A 19,084-nucleotide genomic window follows, 5' to 3' on the forward strand; every position below is an offset into this window, starting at 1 on the left:
TCGTTAAGTGTATACTATCTGTGTACTGTATTGACGAATATTATGTTCTAAAAATTATATATTAATTTATCTAAATATATATATTAACTTATTAAATAACTAGTTTAGTTAATATATATTATTTAATTATATAATATTTATTATATATATTTTTTTAAAATCATGGAGCTGATGCCACGGTCTCTCACCTGCCTGCGTCTACGACGGGCGTGATCTCTGGTCCCCCGAAAGCCAAAGCGATGTCCACCCGCTTTAAGCCAAGGAGAAGTCCCCCGGGGGGGCATTTTGGTCATTACAACTGGACCAGATAAGACGCTTCGCCGGAGGGGCATTTTTGGGATGACGGAACGAAATGTGGTATGTTCCCGGAATCGGCGTTGCCTCGACTTCCCAGAATACACGGCCATCAATTCTGGATTCTCTTCCCATAATGCCCCTGACGTGGGGGAGCCCATGTGCTTTTCTTAAAAGTTCGTTTGGAGATCAGGCTGGGTATTGGTTGTTGGCATGTGGTTGCACGGCAAATGGCCGCACAAAGCGCAAGCACGGTCATCTGACGCTTGACATGTGAAATACCGGTTTAGATTTCTGCAGTTTTAGGTGAGAGGGGCATTCATTCTAGAAAGAGATCGAATAGGAAAGCATCTTGAAGATTCTATTTTTTTTAATAAAAAAGTAAATAATTTATATAATTTTATTATAAATACAACTAAATAAGATCTGAGGACAATAAATCTTGTTTCCAACCTACAAGATGCCTCTAGAGTAACTTGCCACGTATTAAACCACCCTGTCCTTAGTTTGTCTCTCTAAACATATTTTCTTCTATTTAATATTATTTTATATTTAGCCTTGCGTTGTATAAAAAATATTTTAATGATGTGCTCATGTAATATTTCCATTTTGTATATATTTACATCTGTTTTATTACGTATAATTAGTTAATTACTTTCATTTTGTTCACAAATATGGTTATGGTTTTGTATGGTATATGTTTTGTATAGAAGTTTAAAGCCTAAATGGTAACCTAATCATCAAAAACAAGAGGTAAGAATAAACTTTTAATGATAAAGAGCATAAGCAAAAAAAAAAAAAAAACCAGCAAATCCAGAGGATGGTTGCCATGGATCTTTATTATTATTATTTTTTTTTTTGTTACCTTGAGCACTATCATCCAAATTAAAAAAACAAAATATAAATGAAAGAGCACATATAAAGCTGATCAATAAAATATTTCCAGATTAATGAGCAATAAAGGAAGTGGCCCAATAGCGATGATGTGAGAGCAGTACCCGGGGGGGCACAGGGCATACCTGGCGTACCGAACGCGGCGACCCATATATGCGTTGGTTAGTAGGAGAAAGATAGAAAGGGAGGCTTGGCTTTCAAGGGTGGGAGGGGATGGAAAAGGACAACAAACGCATACAAAACCATTATGATGATTCCTTCTCGCTACTGTAATATTGTTCTTTTGAGACTACGACGGATACCCAGACAATAAGCTTCTCCCCCTAAATACTGTCTGTACCCATGGATACGTGCCGCCGCCTCAGCAGCAAAGATGGGGTCGGTAATACCTAACAAAATCATTTTCTTTGCCTAGACATGTGGTTTTGTTCTCGATCGCTGCTGCTCCACCGAATATGTCCGAAAGGTTAAAAAAAAAAGTTTTTATCTGCATTCAAAGATCGGGGAAGATAACCCCAAAAAAGTTTAGCTTTCCTGTTCAGGTGCCATGGAAGTAGGAACTGGTGGACCGCTAAAAGGCAAGGTTCGAGCTGGCATGGCTCAAATCTTAGGTCTCTGGGCTATATCCCTTTGGTTGGTCCTGGACTGCCTCTAAAGTAGGCATGATCTTCGAAGGTTTGGCAACCTTCGAAGGTACCTCATTCCCCATCCATAATCTTCGAAGGTACATTGGATGGCTAAATGCTTATCAGCTTCAGTGCAAAGTATCCGTTGCGATCTGAAAAGAGTGCGAGACAAGGAAAAAGAATGAAGAAATTGGATGGACTCTGGAGTAATATTCTGCTGGCTACTCCCACTCATCTTTTCTTCTCTTTACATCCCAAACGACTCCAAATCAGCAGAAGAGTGTCTCATTTATGGCATCCTTGGTCGTAAGGCACTAACGCTACAAAATTACAGGTAAGAAGAGCTATAACTAAGAAGGCAGGGCAGTAGATGGAAGGACATAGATGGCCATGCAGCTATGTGGATGCCCATCCTTGTATGACATGCACCGAGAATGATGACCTGAAACCTCTTACCTTGTTAAGCAGGGATAAGTAAAGCAAGCAGTGAGGGATCAAAAAGGCCGCGGATCCAGTCCCAAATAGAATGTAGCTCGCTCTCTGCTGTTCAAGATAAACAAGCCAATGAAGACTACTGCTCTTGGAGCCACCTGATTATACCAGTACTGCTTAATGCCAATGGATCAACCACCTGATCCCTCATTGCTTCGCCTACTCCGACTCTCCGAGCTGCAATGCAGCATCAACAAGCCTCACACCATGCACATAAAAAATAATAAGTCCATCATGCAACTGATTTAAAAACTGGAATCAGCATTACACAATCTGACTCAAGAATAAACTTTGGGTTCTTTACCAAAAGAGTCCTACATTGCCTTGCTACTAGCTTGGACATATAAAATGCAAAGAACCCACCATGCCACTGCCGTATCAAATATATACCAAACTAGGCTCCTATATTGACCACAAGACTAAAGCTCCAATCTGGAGTTGTCCATAAATCCCCTGTAGAGAACAGAACCTATGAGCTCTTTGGTATAGCAAAATTGGATTCATATGTTTCTGCCATGGTCATACGCTGTTGGAGTTTCATCCAGGCAGCCGCCAGACCAGGTTGGAACTTATGCACAGCAGTTTGGTCTGAAGCGAGGCCATGAATGGACCAAGCAGCCTTCAAAAAAGATTCACAATCAGATGCACTAGGTGTGACTGCAAACCATTCTAGCATCATCAAAAGAGAGATCACAACACAGACTCCACCAATGCATCCATGGCTGCAGGCCCCCCTCGCTCAAGGAGCGAGAGGGCCAAATCATACTCATGCCAACCCCTCAACCCACTGGCCAATTTATGCAGCGTTCCCTGCTTCACCTCTGGCACCCATGTTGGCACAAAGCTTACCAGCAAGCCCACGAAGCAGGATACATATGCTTTCCACGTTGCTGGGTCACACCCCACCGATATGTTCCCCTCCATAACAGCAGCCACAAAATCCATATGGATCCCAATCACTCGGGCCCGCCTTGATGAATACACAGATGTGTAGGCCGGAGAAGTATTTCCAATTCCCCATACAAAGGCCCCAGACAAGATCAGCATATATGCCATCACATAGCCCTCCAGGATATTGGACGCTGGCCCAGCACCAACCAGCTTCTCTTCTCCTGCGGACAGCAACAATGTGGGCAAGGACTCTTCATACAGCACCTGGACTAGCAGGACTCCACCTGCAATACACAGCAGGGTTGCCCCCAGCATTGCCACCTCTTGAACTCTAGAAACAGCAGCAGCAAGTGACAACCGGCCAGATCTCAGGCGAGCAGGTCCACTACATGCCCATTCATTCCCTAGTTTGTTCGCCAATTCAAGGACCAGCTTGAGGATCACTTCAGTGACAAAATTAGTGTCATGGAATGTCCGACATGTGCGGAGGTAGAGAAAACCTGGGGCAATAGGCAGTCGTAGCCCCTGATCAGCCATAGCCTGTCCCAGCAGCCCATGTATTCCTCGATTGGCAGAAAAGTGAGATCCTTCAGTTATAGAGGGTCCAAGGAAGGACGAGAAGCAGCTTCTGATCAGCTGGGCGACAGCATCCTTGTCTCGTGTGAAGGGAGAGCGGGAACATGACAGGACGATGAAGTCATGCCACCGCCGAACCTTCTGGGTCCACAGGGCTCCTATGATGGGCATACTTGGCCATGACGAGCCTGTCGCACAATTTTCCAATGCCTGACCCAGAATACTATGGGTGTATTCCAGGCTCTTGTCAAGTTTAAATGTGATTGTCAAGCTCACAAGGGCCGCCATTGGTAATGGAAGCATCGGTGGCATCCCACCTGCAAAAAACATCAAAATTATGAGAATCACCAATGCTGCAGAAATGTGTCACATATAGTAATGTTAGCAATAATCATTAAGTTGTTTAAATCTGTGTTTAAAAGATATACTTGTTCAAGAAATTTGATGTAGCACAATCAAATGGCTGTATCTTTAAGAATCGTTGCATTAAATGTTTATCATATCAAGAAATATTTAACGACAATTTATGATCCTGGCTGGCTGACATTCAGAATTAGGAATTCTTAACAAGTTTTGACCTGGTTAACCAGTAGTTTTCTCATTAAAGCAATGGAATGGAACATCCAAAAGGTGCCAGGTTCAAATAGACGACCTTTTTCCTCAGCTTGAGACTCAACATGAAACTGTTGCAATCCACGAAATGAACCTTTTGTTGACTTGTGATAGCACGTTCCTTCAGATGGCAGGGGCCAATACAGAAAGAGAACATGTTTGGGATGATTAAATGGATATATTGGATAGGTAAGTTAATACAGGTATATGTTCAGAACTGTCCTATCATATGAAAGCATCTCCAACTTCCAAGCAGCACATCCTTTTTTTATATATTTGTGAAAACAAGTCCAAGCTGACATTTTTTGAACGATAAATATCACCACAGAATTCAACTCAAAATTAAAAGAAAAAATAATGTAATTCAACTAACTCATTGAATGTGTAGAGATATCAGATAATAGGGATGCAAATGAAGCCATTCATAAACAGCTACGGTTTGGCTCACCAAGTAGCTTGTATAGGAAACAAACAAGCACAACCAACACTCTGAAGCTCGGCTAACAGATAGGCCAAGACTAACTGCTAGGCAGCTTGCGGAGACAAGTATAGATAGGCTCAGGCCGCCCAACTTGGAAATTGGCTCACTTAAATGACTCTAGAGACTGAACAAGACAACAAATAGATCTGATTTTGCTTCAAGATGAAGCTGAGCCTGAACAGCTCAGATGATTTATAGCAGTCCTGATCATATATATAGAAGTTGACTTGGTGTCTTTGGTGTCGACAATCTTCTGCCTCTCAGAATTTGGCAGGTTGATTATAACTGTCAAGCCGATTAAAAGCATGCTCAATGTGAAATAAGTTTGAGTGATTATGTCCATAATCTTCTGTAGGTTTATTATCCTATGCCAGGTATGTAATTTCTGAAGGAGCCTTAACATTGACTTGTATTTCAGAAAGTAGTCACAGAGATCTACCAAGTTGAGCACATCAGGGTCTGGGCACAGATGCCTGCACACCAGTTTATTTTTGAAAAACAAAGATCATACCGCAAAGCATATGTTAGCTTGTTGGACAAATTCATTAAATTATCTTGAAATCTAGAGAAAGTTCTTTCCCATCAGTTGGTTTTAGGCCAAAAATAGTGTTGACCCAGAATTCAAACTAGTCATTTGCCAGTAATATCCTTTTTTCTTTTCTTTTTCAAGTAGGTGGTCAGTTATATCTCTTGCAATGTTCCAACTTGGTTTTTGAAGTTTAATTTTCAAGTCCAAACTCAAAGTAGCCAAGCAATTTTAGTGAAGCAAGATTTCCACCACATACTGGCAGATTAGAGCTAAAGCAAAACTGTAACAACCAAGAGCTTAAACAACTGATATGAATAACAGCTGCAAACAGGAACAAAAATAGACTCACAAAACGAAGTGGCAAACAAGGGATACATTATCATACGTGGATAACAGCTGGCAATATGAATCCCTGCAGATGCAAGAATTTCCTTTATTTCTGATTCAACCGAGAGAAGATTTCCAGCAGGACTTGGCCAGTCAGTCCCATTCATTTGAACTGGTTTCCAGATTCCACGAGTAATTTCTGCTGAAAAGTAGCTGATAATAGTCGCAAGAGAAGCTGGCAAAAAATCCACGAGATCCCTCAGACCTACAGCAGATTTGAGGTTGTCAAATTAAGAAAGACATTATCCAAGCCTCAATGCAAAATTGAAAATTACACATGACTGCTTATATTTTGAACAATTATCCTAGATATGGAAAGACTAATTCCTGGTACTAATTTATTTTCATAATTTGACCATACTTTGTCGCGCTTGTGTGTGTGTGTGTACACAGGGTAAGACTTGGAATCATCACATAGTTTTCACTGAGGCAAAGGTCAATGTTATGACCTAGAACTATCATTGATCACGTCTATAGGTATATGCTCAATACAAGGATCTACTTACCCATGTAGTTGATACTGGTCTGACTCACCCAATATATTCTCTCGTGGACTTGATAGGTAATGGGTATTGAAGAAAGAAATACAAAAACATACATTTGAGCTGGTACAATGGAGCGATGAGTAACAAGTCACTCGCAATGACCATGAGTACTTTTTAAAGCAAAACCACATTCGCTCATCTCCACCTTGCTCAGGTTAGTAATCCCTAAAAGGGCCACCATTAGCATTTATGGCCTCATAATACATATTTTACCTACATCCAAAATGAAGGAGCTGGCTTACCAAAAGGTTCCTATTAAATTTTGGTATGGGTGCTCAAAGATTCCTGCTCTTGCACCTGATCATCCTGCTTGCCAGACTTCAAAACCGACCCTGCTCTAGATACCACTCTTGAGCTCGTTACTAAAATTTTGGACTTGGTTTGTGGTTCCACACAAGGAAGCCACATATACTGCTAGCACTATTGATATGAAAGAATGACTCCTTCCCTATATGGCATATAAAAGATGATAAGTTAGGTAAGAGATTAGTACTGCCTCACATACTATGTAGATTGCTTTAGGTAGCAATCAAAGTGGCAAAACTCAAAGGGCTGATCCCTCTTCAACAACTACCAACAAAATGAGTAGTTGAGTACCTAATATTTAAAATCAAACCTAATAAAAATTAATAATCAGGTAGTTCTACAGCTTGTTTAAATTAAGCAATGACAAACGAGATGCCTCATTACCTCCCACCTTCTGATATTCTTGAGCATCCCTTATTTTATTGATTTTCTTATCCACCACCATGAAAAAGGCAGCACTAGAATATCAAATTAGAGATGTCAGATCATCAAACACAGGTGCAGAGGCTGTACAAAGGAAATTCAATTAAATAAGCATATTATCATGAACTAGGACCAGATCATATCACCAATGCTCTCCCAGGTATGTAAAATATGTGATCTGCTTATTTAAAATTCCTCTGAACCCAAGGGTTGCACCATAAAAAGTTCTTGTTTGTCCAGAAAAAGCCTACCACAAGAACACCTTAATTTACTTCTAAAGTACTAGTCAAAGGAAGCAGGATCTACCAATAATATCACTAAAAAAGATCTTCCAAAATTTAATTTTACGCATGTAGCCCACACTGATTACAACCAAATCTCTCCATCACACACTTCTGAATCACCCAGCTAGTCAATGACCATACCAAACTTCAAGTTACCTACTCACTCCAAAAAAAAAATTCAAAGTTGTGTTGAAAGAAACAAAAAAGAAATAGAAGGAACAGCTGAATTTATCTTGCACCTGATATCCCCACGACTTTCTTAAAGAAGCCCTTCAGCATCATCCAATGCCTTCCTGCTTTCCGCACCATTTAGGCATGTCGCTTGGTGAGTTATAAGTAAACATGAAATGGAGCAAGTTCCTTTTTCTTAATCGACAGGCCCCAAAAGGATTGGTGCATGATCCAGCATAGGTCATAAAAGTTGCAGCAGCCATCTTCCAATTAGCATAAATGAGAAAGCATCTAGTCTTTGAAGGCTGCTTTTTAGTGGATATTACAAAACAAAATTTCCCGCATCGAGGGTCAAATTAACAAGATCAAAATGTCTCATAAAAGTAGCCTCTCATAAACTTAGTCACTTCAAATTAACCTATTCTTTCAGACAAGAATCTAGAGACATCACGACACTGCAATGACACCAGAAGTTGTTTCATACTTTCTTTTACCTATGACATCCTTGAGATCTCCCCAGAAAAAGAGGCTTCCACTCCAGATACTAGGGGATTCGCGCTAGGAAGAATGTTCACAAACGCATCGCTGTCAGATATGAAATAAGGAAGATCATAAACTGTCAAAACCACTTTCCTATATATGCACTTTGTCAACATTTCTAGTTGAAACCATCAGCCTGTCCTATGGCATCCTTACAGCTCCTACAACAAAGAGATTCCAACACTAACTGCACTATGTGGTCTATATATTCTTTAAGCATAATCAGAAAGTTTTACTCAAAGAACAGGCATTCCTTAATGACCTTTTACAATCATTTCATCGCATACTTTGAACTATTCAAATAAATAGGACAGCTATAATATGCTTTTTAGGTTTTTCTTTAATCCTGTTTAATGATCAGTAAATATATAACATCCGAGGAAAGCTGTGGCTTAAAATTGCATCCAACCTGTAGTCAAGTCCCGGGATGAAAGCCTTCCATGGGCACATGCAGTCAATACAGCTTCAAGAACAAAGGGAACAGCTTCCAGAAACTCCCATGCAGGAAATGTGGGCCTTTGATGAGCATCTTCTGTTGTATTTACAGGTGACCCACTTATAGTGTTACTGGAAGTTGACGAAGGATTACCAGAAACAGTTCCAGCTTTAGTCATTTTTCGATAAATCATCTTCAAAATCTTATTGGCAACTTGATGAACTGGATTTTTATTACATAGGCCAGAAAGCGTTGAGGCTATGCAAGCTTGATTTTGAAAGTACCAAGCTCGTAGCTTTGGAAATGAGTCGATATACACAGGCTGACTTGGTGTTGAATGACGTGGATCTGTGATACCGTCCATCCTACCCACAGCACTAGAATTTTGCAAAGCAATGCGACTGTTGCGCATCAACAAGAGACAGTCCAGAGTCAATTCTGACCTAACAGGGCCTCCACGACCAGCCATACAGTGTTCCTGAGGAGGTTTATAAAATTTCCATAAGCGAAGGAGAAAGAGAAATGCACATGAGAAGACCGCATAAACGGAAGTCTCATCAGACATGCTTGATCTATGATTGGGTGGGGGTGGTAGCGACCCAAAGGCCTCACAAAGTGGCATCAAAGCGGCTGCAACTTCTGGAATCTGCAGATAGCATCGATCTATGTCACTGAAGAAGAAGAAGAAGAAGAAGAAGAAGAAATTGCAAGTTCACAGTTGAACGAGAAGTTGTCATTCTTCTTTTGGGTATAAATCACTTGACACGAGAGTATGAAATAAAAAAGGTGGATGACATAATTAGGACTAAAATATGCTTATAAAGGAATGTCTTGTTAAGTTTGTCTTACAATAAACTTGGAGGTAATTGATTTATATTGTCCTAACCTAGAGCTAACTCAAATAATCCAATTACATTTGTGGAAAGACAGTATCCAGAACCAATACATGAACTTCTCACATGTTAAAAAAGATTGCATGAAATATTTGTAACTAGACCATATACAAGAATACAAACGAGCAACTCATTAACTAAAGACAGCAAAAGTTGCATGCATTTTTATGTAAAATTTAAATACTGAGAGAAGCATGTGCATAATAAAGCAAAACTAACTGGAAACGATGAAGAATTATGAGAGTAGCATATATTGCATAAGAGTGCTCTACTTACCATGCCAAATAAAGAGAGGATATGAACAATATCTCCACAAGATACTCCAAATAAAATAGCACTAAGCATGGGCATGTGACCAATTAAATGACTCCCACTTCCAGATACTGAAGGATTAGGAGGCACAGACGGAGACAGTAACTTGATCACAATGTGCACCACATGCTCCTGAAACATAAAAGAGATTGGGTTAATAGAAATAACAAGTTAATAGCTAACTACTAAAACTGCCAAAGAAAAATGGACGACATAACTTAGTGCAGGTTATACTGCATCAATACTATAAGAGGCTCCAAACTGTAATAATGCCTCAGATTTCGAGGATAGATCAAGATGTTGAAAGATGAAATCACCAGAAGACGTTCACAACTAGAAGGCATCTTAAGGTGTAACCATCAAGTCCTGATTCGGATGATTCGGAGTTCAATACTAAGGGAAAAAACTAGAAACTATAATGTTTACCATGCAATTTCTAGAGTTCAATTTGGAAGGTCATATTTCATCAAAACAATACATAGTGTTCTACCTGAATATTCCAGCCACGAACAAGGGATGCACCACATAGAATCTTTGCAGCAGCTGATTTTTCTTCTTCTGATCCATTTAGTGCTATATTGTACAGTTTCTCCAGTTCCACCACACTAAAGCAGAAAAAAAAAAAAATCATATATCCAAGTAAAGGTCACAACCATAAGATCCATTAAACAAACCGTGTGCATAGTTAAAATCCAATAATAGAAGTATGCATGCCTATTCTGTACCAAATCTATCTTGTTAGGATTCCTTTGAAATACCTTGTAGCAGGAGTTACCATAAGAGCATTTTTAAGCGAACCATTTAGTGGAGCTCCCTCCATAAAGGTTGTCCAAGGGGACTCTTGAACTAACAGTGAATCCTTTGATGGGGCAGAAGGAACCACATAGCCAGGCCAAAAATAAGCAGATGTATCGATCAAGTTTCTTGCAATGCAGGCTTCAACTATAAGATGCAGCATGTTTCCAACTGAAAAGGCAATAAATTGTTGGTTACAAGCAAATATTTAGAACCTGTCCAAGGAGTATTTAGGAGATAACAGGTAGCATAAAAGATTTTAACCAAAGTACTCTAAGGAAAAGCAGAGCTATTATTCTGATATATAGCTCTATGCAAGGTCCATATTACCGGTGTGTAGCACCGCGCATCAGGCGCACCATACAATACCGGTGCCAAACCAATACTCAATACCAAGGGTGCACCGAGTGTCGGTACACCAAACTGATCCCTATACCGGCCGTACAAAAAGCTAATCAAGAAACAGAATCAGGTGCTTCATGGCATACAAGAATTTCCTTACCTAGAGGAAACACAATTCTCTATTCTCATTAAAAAGTTCTACCTATTCCCAAGCTCTCATGGTTTGCCAAATTGACCATTACAAACAGAGATTAAAGAGAGTTTTGCTTCTCACTAAAATGTTGGTTGATCAATTGATGAACTTCACTAGCATGACTAGACTCTTTTCTGCAACCTTGTCATTTATATCTGAATGTGTAAGTTCATATATGGATCTACTTATATGGAGAAAATTTGATGATACAAAAATGTTGTATTAATCAGAACCAAGCAAGATTCCTGCTAGATTTATCTAGTGAGGAAAAGAATAGGCATAAAGAAAGTCTTAAGTTTCATCAAGGCAACCAACTCATTCATGATTTTCTAGATATATGAATCATGTTTCCCTTTCTTTCCTTTATTTATTATTTTCCGGTCTAGTAAAAGCCTACTCACTGACACAAAGCAATTCAACTCCATGACCAAAAGAATTGTCACTTCTACTCAGACATTTGTCCTTCTTGCAACTACAATTTTCAACAAAGAAAGATGCAAATAAGTCAACCTTACAAAACAAGCTAACTTGCTTTTACAGAAGAATTTTTGTAATTGGGAATGCCGAGATTACCACATCCTGTCTTTAAATTAGAAACGAAAGCTGCTGCTTTTGAAGCTGCACTGTTAGCTGCATTGACCACTGATGGAGGCGGCAATAGAAGCCCAGAAAACAGCCCTAATACCTGAAGAGAGGATACTAATCCATGTTTTCTAGAAGCAATATTATTTTCTTCAGCTCCATTTCCATAGCTTCTGGTTATGCCTTTGCTTATAAGAGATGGCATTTCATATTCCTCCTTCACAAGAGGAACAATTGACAAAGGGACAATAGACAATAGCATGCATAGTCGTGCATCAAGATGAGGTATAGGTCCTTCCAAAGGCTCGCGATCCTGCTTGTGAACAAGAAAGATAACAAATATTGACAAATGAATTAATACATTATTTAAACAAATCACTTTGCCATGAAGGAAAACAAGCATAAAGAAAGAATCATCTCAACTCGTTGTATAAGTCGAAGAGATGAAATCCAGAGAGCTTGAAATGTCTCTTGCCAGCTTGCTTGATTAATTACTTTGAGTGACTTGGTCAGCTCTGATCAAAAGAAGAGTACAGGTCACTTCTGCTATAGAATAACTTAAAAATCCTACAAGTAGGAACACTAGAAAAGAAATAGCACAGAACAAATGTTAAACAGAAAACACCTGTAAGTATTTCAATGGCAGAAACAGTATGGAGTTGCCTCCCATCCATTGCATTCTCCATAAACATATCAAAAGAAATCCAACAAGCAGCCCTACTGGCTCCAGAACTGTTGCATGAAAGGTAGCTACTGGGCCCAGCATCAACCATAACTCCAAGAAGCTGATGCTTATTTAACTGGTATTCCCAATCCATAGCCTTCTGTACATTTGCAGACAAGCTATCTAAAATATGATTTGCAGATAGTAAAGCCTGTGAGGCCGATTTATGTGATTCAATAAACTGCAGTCTCTCCAGTAGACCATTGAACTTTTCAGGCCTAGGCTTGCAGGAAAATATTTATTAGTAACTTCTCTTAAAAAATCATATAGAATCAAGTTGAAACAAGTTAAATGGGTTAAACAGGTTTTGAACGAGTTAAACAGTTCTTAAACAGATTAAACTGGTTTAACGGTTTAAGTCATGACCCGACCCAACTATTAAATGGGTCAAAATGCATTAAATGAGTCAAGACTCTAAACCTAAACCCAAATTGTTTAATAGATGGGTTTGGTCAGGTCGCCCGTTTAAACAAAAACTATTAATGCCAAACTTGAACTTGCTTAAAACGAGTTGATTGTGGTTCAGGCATAAATTACCACCCCTAAGATACCGGTACAGAGTCCGTTACCAAGAGTTAGAAGTTAGAACATTGGTAGATAGCACATATATAGCCCTGAATTTCGATAAGTATGCAAGCAATAGTATTACATATCGCCCACAATACAATAAATTAAATGGCAAAAGTATAGTATGCAAGAAATTCAGTCAAGTTATTTACTATTATATATATATATATATACACACACACAAATTTGGTCACCACGCCCAGCTATAATTTAGGTGTTCTAGGATTTTTAATCGTTGTTTCAATGGCATACATATGGTTTATTCCATATGCTTAATTTCATGGAGGTAATGATTCCATCTCAGTCATCCAAAACAATGTTTCAATCTCTCTTCCCGTTTTATCAATAGTGCAAGACATATATGCAGCTACTTTACCAATTACTATTATGAACTAAAATGTAATAAAACTAATACCTAAAGAGATATAAAAGTTTCAAATCATCATAATGAACAGATGCTATGGGAAGGAAAAAGGCACGCGCATGCACAAGAGCGAGAGAGAGAGAGAGAGCGTACATATTGAGATAGATGAGACGAAGAAAAAGTTTGGCCCTTTTATTTGAAGTAATTTTTTCAACCACCTCTATAGCCAAAAGAACATTAGTTCTACGTAGCTGTTCACGATGCTTGTTCCGCTTCTCATCTGAACTTCCTCTAACATCTATGTCCATAACTTGATGTCCTTCATCAGCATAAAAGTCGCCATGTTTATATCTGAACGTCAACTGCAAACCACAATCTTCTAGCGTGCAGTCAATCAAACTTGTTATGACACTCAAGATGGACAAAACCACCATATGTCCAAAATCCATTTGGTGAACCCCATATGCATGCGAAAGCTGTAGAGCATCATCAACAGATTTAATTATCCTGCAAAAGAGATAATTATTGCATAGGATCAATCTGTCACAGGATGCAGCCACACCAGCTATGGAAACCATTTAACTAGAATGCTAAGCATTTCTGGATCAAACAAATATGAAGGAGAGTAAGATATATGGTAGCCAGGAGCTGAACAATTCATGAACATGAAATATTACGTTTCGAGTGAAAATGCAGTCCCCAAACATTGTCAAGAAGATATAAGCAAAAAAGCAGGCATGCGAAAGCTGAAGCTGGCTAAAATGGTAACAGGTTTTTTTAAATGGAATGCTCTCAGATCTCTCTCTATCAATCTCTCTCTCTCTCTCTCTCACACACACACACACCTAAAAACACTTCTTTTTTCTTCTTTTCTTTTGGCATGAGTAGCACCTGTGAATTTGGAAAACCAGTTCACTCACCTAGATAACGGGGTGTCTTTCCACTGATGTAGCCAGGACTTTACACATTTCAAGAGCATAACTTGAAGCCCAAGCAAACTCTACTCAACTTTCTCTTGCAAAGTATGCGTAGTATTAGTTCCATCACAGGCCTACTCCTCGGACAAATCAAGTACTAAGGGTACTTCATCCGGATTGGGTTGGAAGCAGGTTTTGAAAGTCCCTTGTTTTGTGACTGATTGCGAGTTTTCACAAGGATAACTATGATATGCAGGGGACTTCATATTTATCAAGTACAGCATCTAAGCAAACTTTGACATCTCCACCTATGACTAGCGATCAAATGATTCAAAATTTATTACTGCAAGGGGCAATGGGGTGTTTGACCATAAATATAGAAACTGTCTTCTTGAAGCGATTATGCAGTTCCATGAAAACCAATTATATGCTAGATCTTAACCATGTTGAAAGAAGAGAGTGGATATGGTCTTTTGAAAATCTGTCCTATTGCCAAATACAACTCACATAGATGAATACTTATCGGAAGATAGCATCTTCCACCACAACTAGTCCAGAGGTACATCCTTCTACGCTGATTTGTTTTGCAATTTTGCAATTTTGCCTCAGATGTTATATTCTTGACAATTATGGGCCCTGGTTTCAAGCCTTCTATCCCCATGAGTAACAGTTAAACCCCAACAATGCCTAAGAGCACTTCTTGGAAAGGTTTACAAACACTGGAAAAAGCATGAACTATTGGCTCAGATTATTTTTTTTTTAATGATTCTTCTTTGTTGAAGCATCACCCAATAAGTAGACTGAGTAAATTTAACAAAGCAGAATGTCCTGCAAAGCTTATGAGACATGATTGACTTCGATGCAACCATATCCTAACTGCACTTTCAAACACCACGACATCAACCATTACACAACTTGAGGTAGCAATTGGAAAAAAGAAAATGAAAATTTGGGCAAAAAAAATATCAGTAATAAAAAGCATCATAGGGAAACATTAAGCACAGATGGTGGTGGCTTCTAGGTGTATCCACTAAGTCAAATCATCTCAATAGAACTTACTCGATGTAGTGTGGAACGAGTGGTCAAGTTACAAACACTGGTAGTTAGTTAAAAGCCTCCATCACTGAGGATATACCTCATTTCTTAGATATAAGCAAGATTTTCCTTTTCGAGTACCTTAGAACAATGCTTCAAATTAGAGGAGTGGCTAAGGTAAAATTGTAGCAACAAATAGATTTTTAAAGCAATCAATTATTATGAACCCAAACCTTAGATCCCTGAGTTCTGAGAAACTAGTGACTTGCTACATTTGTGAAAAAGCAAGGACTCGCGATCAATAAATACTACAGCATCAAGAACATACACCAAAAGCACAAAATTATCAAAGGATAGAGTGGTGCACCAAATCCCCACAATGACCAAGCCAGCCTCTGATAACGTGTTTGAAGGGTAACTAAACTCTAATTTATATTAGAATACTGTGATTGTTGACCAACTGGTGCAAAAATAGCAGTGCCCCATCCACATCAACTCTAAATGGTCCACCTTTTTCAGGTTTAACTCAGGAAGGAGAAATAAACAAGAACATCGCAACCACAGCAGTCAATGGCAGAATACAAGTTGACTTCAAGAAGAGGGTCTTGAAGGTACAATGACCCATAACTAAAGCAGTGATCATGAAAAAAATATTGAAAATATCTTTTTCCTCTATTTTTGTACAGCGAACAATCATGTACCTAAAACACACTGCTCATTTAGAACCCTCCTTCCTTGTACCCGAAAAAAAAAAAACCCTCCTTCCTTGTACCTGAAAAAAAAAAAAAAAACCCTCCTTCCCTGCACAAAGTTTCTTTGCTTTATTCATTTTCCTTAAGTTCCTAAGACATCTAAAGACATGTCTTGTCAGTTTCTTCCATTTCGGTTGGCACTTTTCTTCGAGTCTCCTAGCAATCTAAAAACACCGATGGTTGGATTCATGCTTCTTTCCTAGCAATCTAGGCCCCGCTCTGTCATGCTTCTTGATATGTTGCTAGGCCTATTTTACTTCTCCCGAAGGGGCGTCTTCTGACAGACCTTAACTAAAGCCAAGATGGGTATAACTCACCCCAAACCTACTTTTATTTCCAAAAATAGCTTATCCACAAGAAAATATCATTTTTTTCCAGGCAAAAAATTTCGTTCCCGTCTATGACGAATTAATCAAGGGGGCAGATCATTATGTGAACCAAAATCCATCCAGAAGAAGCCAAGAACTTACTTCTCTCTGCAAGAGCCAACCTCGATCGAAAGAGGCGAAAGCGCGTATCGACTCAAGAGCTCCAGGTACAGCCTGTACGCCTCTGGCTCTGCCCGGCGGTTTGGAATAACCCTGAATCCAACACCGGGAGTCAAGTAGAGCAAAGGAAATCGAGAACTAAGAATAAAAAAACAAAAAAGGAGATTTGAGGAGAAGTAAAAGGGGTAACCGGCGTACCTGGGGGTGAGGAGGGCGAGGGCGTGGAGGGGGGCGATGAGGCGAGAGGCCATGGCCTGGTCGAGAAGCTTCCAGAGGGAAGGCATGTTGTGGGAGAAGCAAAGATTGGAGACGAGGACGTGCCCTAGCTCCGGGCTTGGGAATCCTAGCCCCTTCTCCTGGACGCACCGGCCCACCTCCACCGCCCGCGCCAGCGGCGGGTCCCCCCGCTCCTCCGACGCCTTCACCGCCTCCATCACCCGCCTCTCCAGGTCCCCTCCGCCTCCCTCCGCCGCCTCCTCCGCCACCGCCATCTCCGCCGGCGCCGGCGCTCGCTGGTTCGCTCCGCCCGTCGCAGACGCGCTGCCCTGTTAAATTAACGCTAGAGGAGCAGGAGAGGCATCCCACGGATGTTACAAATTATCATCCGTTCCTTCTTAAATTATCATCCGTTCCCGTTAAATTATCCTCCTGACGATATTGACCGTTGGATGAGATCTTCGTATTCGTTCCGAGAATCTGGGTCGTTCCTTCTTGGTTTTCTATGTAAGTAAGTCGTTTTGATACCGAAACAATTACAAAAAAAACCGATAACAACACCGGAATTATACAGAGGACAATGTGCGGCCGCGGGGGGAGGATTTTGCTAATTTACACTCGTGTGGTTCAGAACAAATCTTTTTCTCATTAAAATATTTTTTTAATATATAATATTTTTAAAAATAATTTTTATATATTTGATTAATTATAAAAATTGACATAATTCAGAATAGATGTTCTTTTAAAAAAGTAATATAAAATATTTGTTATATTTTTTATTAAGAAAAAAAATCTTATTTATTCTATCCAGTATATTTAAAAATTATTTTTAATTTTCAGTTGATGAAAATTAAATCTTTTATATTTATGTAATTTTTTTATAAAATATGAAAAAGTTATTTTTATTAAAAAATTAAAAATTTGAATTAAATTTGAGGTCCTCCTATGATGCTTTTGTTGACTATATTTTTCACCCTTCCATTTTTATCTGTTATGTGTTTCATGACAATTAGGACTTACAATAATGGTCATCTTGATGTGATATGGAAAGACTTTGACGCCTAGTTTGCCCTACCCTTTTCCCTATATCCTTTTCACTATGTACGTTTGATTTTTACATGGGCGGACTAACCTCTGATCAAATTATATGCATCGAAGACTTTGACATAGTAATTGGTTGATGCCCTCAGCAATATAATAATTTAATATCATAATCATGTTAAAAAAATAATTTAGTTGACGATGACTGTAAAAATAATATTATTTGAATGTAAAAGATTATCATTGCAATTTTATTTTTTTACTTGAAATGATTAGAAGCTTTGCAAGTTTTCCCTTCAGGACAAGCATCACATGACGCCTTCCTCGGTTTCGCTTTTGGATATTCCTTCGGAGCATTCATTAAAAACATGGGCGTCGTTGTCCCGATTCTTGAACGGCTCAGCATCGGATTGGATGTTGGAATGGGCAGTTGGAAGATTTATTTCAAAGCTTCCAACGACGACCTAATATTCCAGCGGTAAGTTATTTTATGCCGGATAAGGAGGTGGAGCAAGATGTAGGACTTTTAGCTAGAGACCGAGCCCGTCTTTGAATAAGTCCTCCTTACAAAAAGATTGCTCTCATTGAGGCCGAGTCGTTGATAATAAAGTTTTCAGAAGTAGAACTTTTATGAAAAGCTACTTGTTGTTTGACAAATATAGTTTTAAAGTATCGTGGAACTTTAATATATATTTGGCAAATAAATTAAGAAAATACTTTTGGTATGATAAAATGACCATAAAAGAGATTACATAGTATTATACCATATGGCATAATAAAATATAATATATATTAATACATAAATATATAATATAGTATAATATTATTGTAATGTAATTCTAATATAGTTAATATAATATTGTATACTATAGCATAATAATATAATATTTTGATATAAATTATGAGATAATATAATATTATATTATATTTACAGTGTAATACAGTATTTTGATATAAATTATTTATTATTATTATATATTAATATTTATTAATATAATATTTTTAGGAACTAATTTTTGAAAAAAATATAAAGAGCCCTTTACTGTAATTATATGATTTTATCATAGGTAATTTAGTCTAAAAAAATTATAAATTTAAAACAGCTTTTCGATGCGTGCTAAAAGTATTTTGAAAGTTTTTGGAGTTTCTTTCAAGTAGACGTTTTCAGCTTTCCAACAAAACTAAAATAGATTTCCGATTTTTTTATTAAACACTACTATACCATCCAAAAATATTTTGAAGGATCAGAAAATATTTTCTGGCCATCAAAAACTTTGCCAAATGAGACCTAAATAGCCCTTTTGGATCACCAACAATTATTCACTAGTTTCTTCTTAACAAACTTACTTGTGATAATGAAAATTCCGCGAGGCTAT

General features: G+C 38.5%; 1 protein-coding gene across 2 annotated transcripts; it reads right to left on the bottom strand.

The window, feature by feature from the left end:
- Nucleotides 1-2,520: 2,520 nt before the first annotated feature.
- Nucleotides 2,521-17,035, bottom strand: LOC103709702 (mediator of RNA polymerase II transcription subunit 33A-like). Of its 2 annotated transcripts, none has more exons than XM_039132957.3 (12): nt 16,650-17,035; nt 16,434-16,544; nt 13,413-13,766; nt 12,230-12,546; nt 12,028-12,119; nt 11,596-11,917; nt 10,451-10,658; nt 10,183-10,297; nt 9,657-9,824; nt 8,461-8,965; nt 5,781-5,987; nt 2,521-4,090 (listed from the first exon to the last, which is right to left on the bottom strand). In XM_039132957.3, the coding sequence occupies exons 1-12, from the start codon at nt 16,940-16,942 to the stop codon at nt 2,997-2,999; spliced, it is 3,786 nt and encodes a 1,261-aa protein (XP_038988885.2). In that variant the 5' UTR covers nt 16,943-17,035; the 3' UTR covers nt 2,521-2,996. The 2 variants fall into 2 exon arrangements, with proteins under 2 accessions (XP_038988885.2, XP_017698949.4); XM_017843460.5 differs by having other exon boundaries at nt 8,461-9,133.
- Nucleotides 17,036-19,084: the final 2,049 nt, after the last annotated feature.

This window comes from Phoenix dactylifera, chromosome 17 (assembly GCF_051530095.1).
Source record: "Phoenix dactylifera cultivar Ajwa chromosome 17, Ajwa_hap1_PhDact_Kaust_v1.1, whole genome shotgun sequence".
Classification (NCBI taxonomy): Eukaryota; Viridiplantae; Streptophyta; class Magnoliopsida; order Arecales; family Arecaceae; genus Phoenix; species Phoenix dactylifera.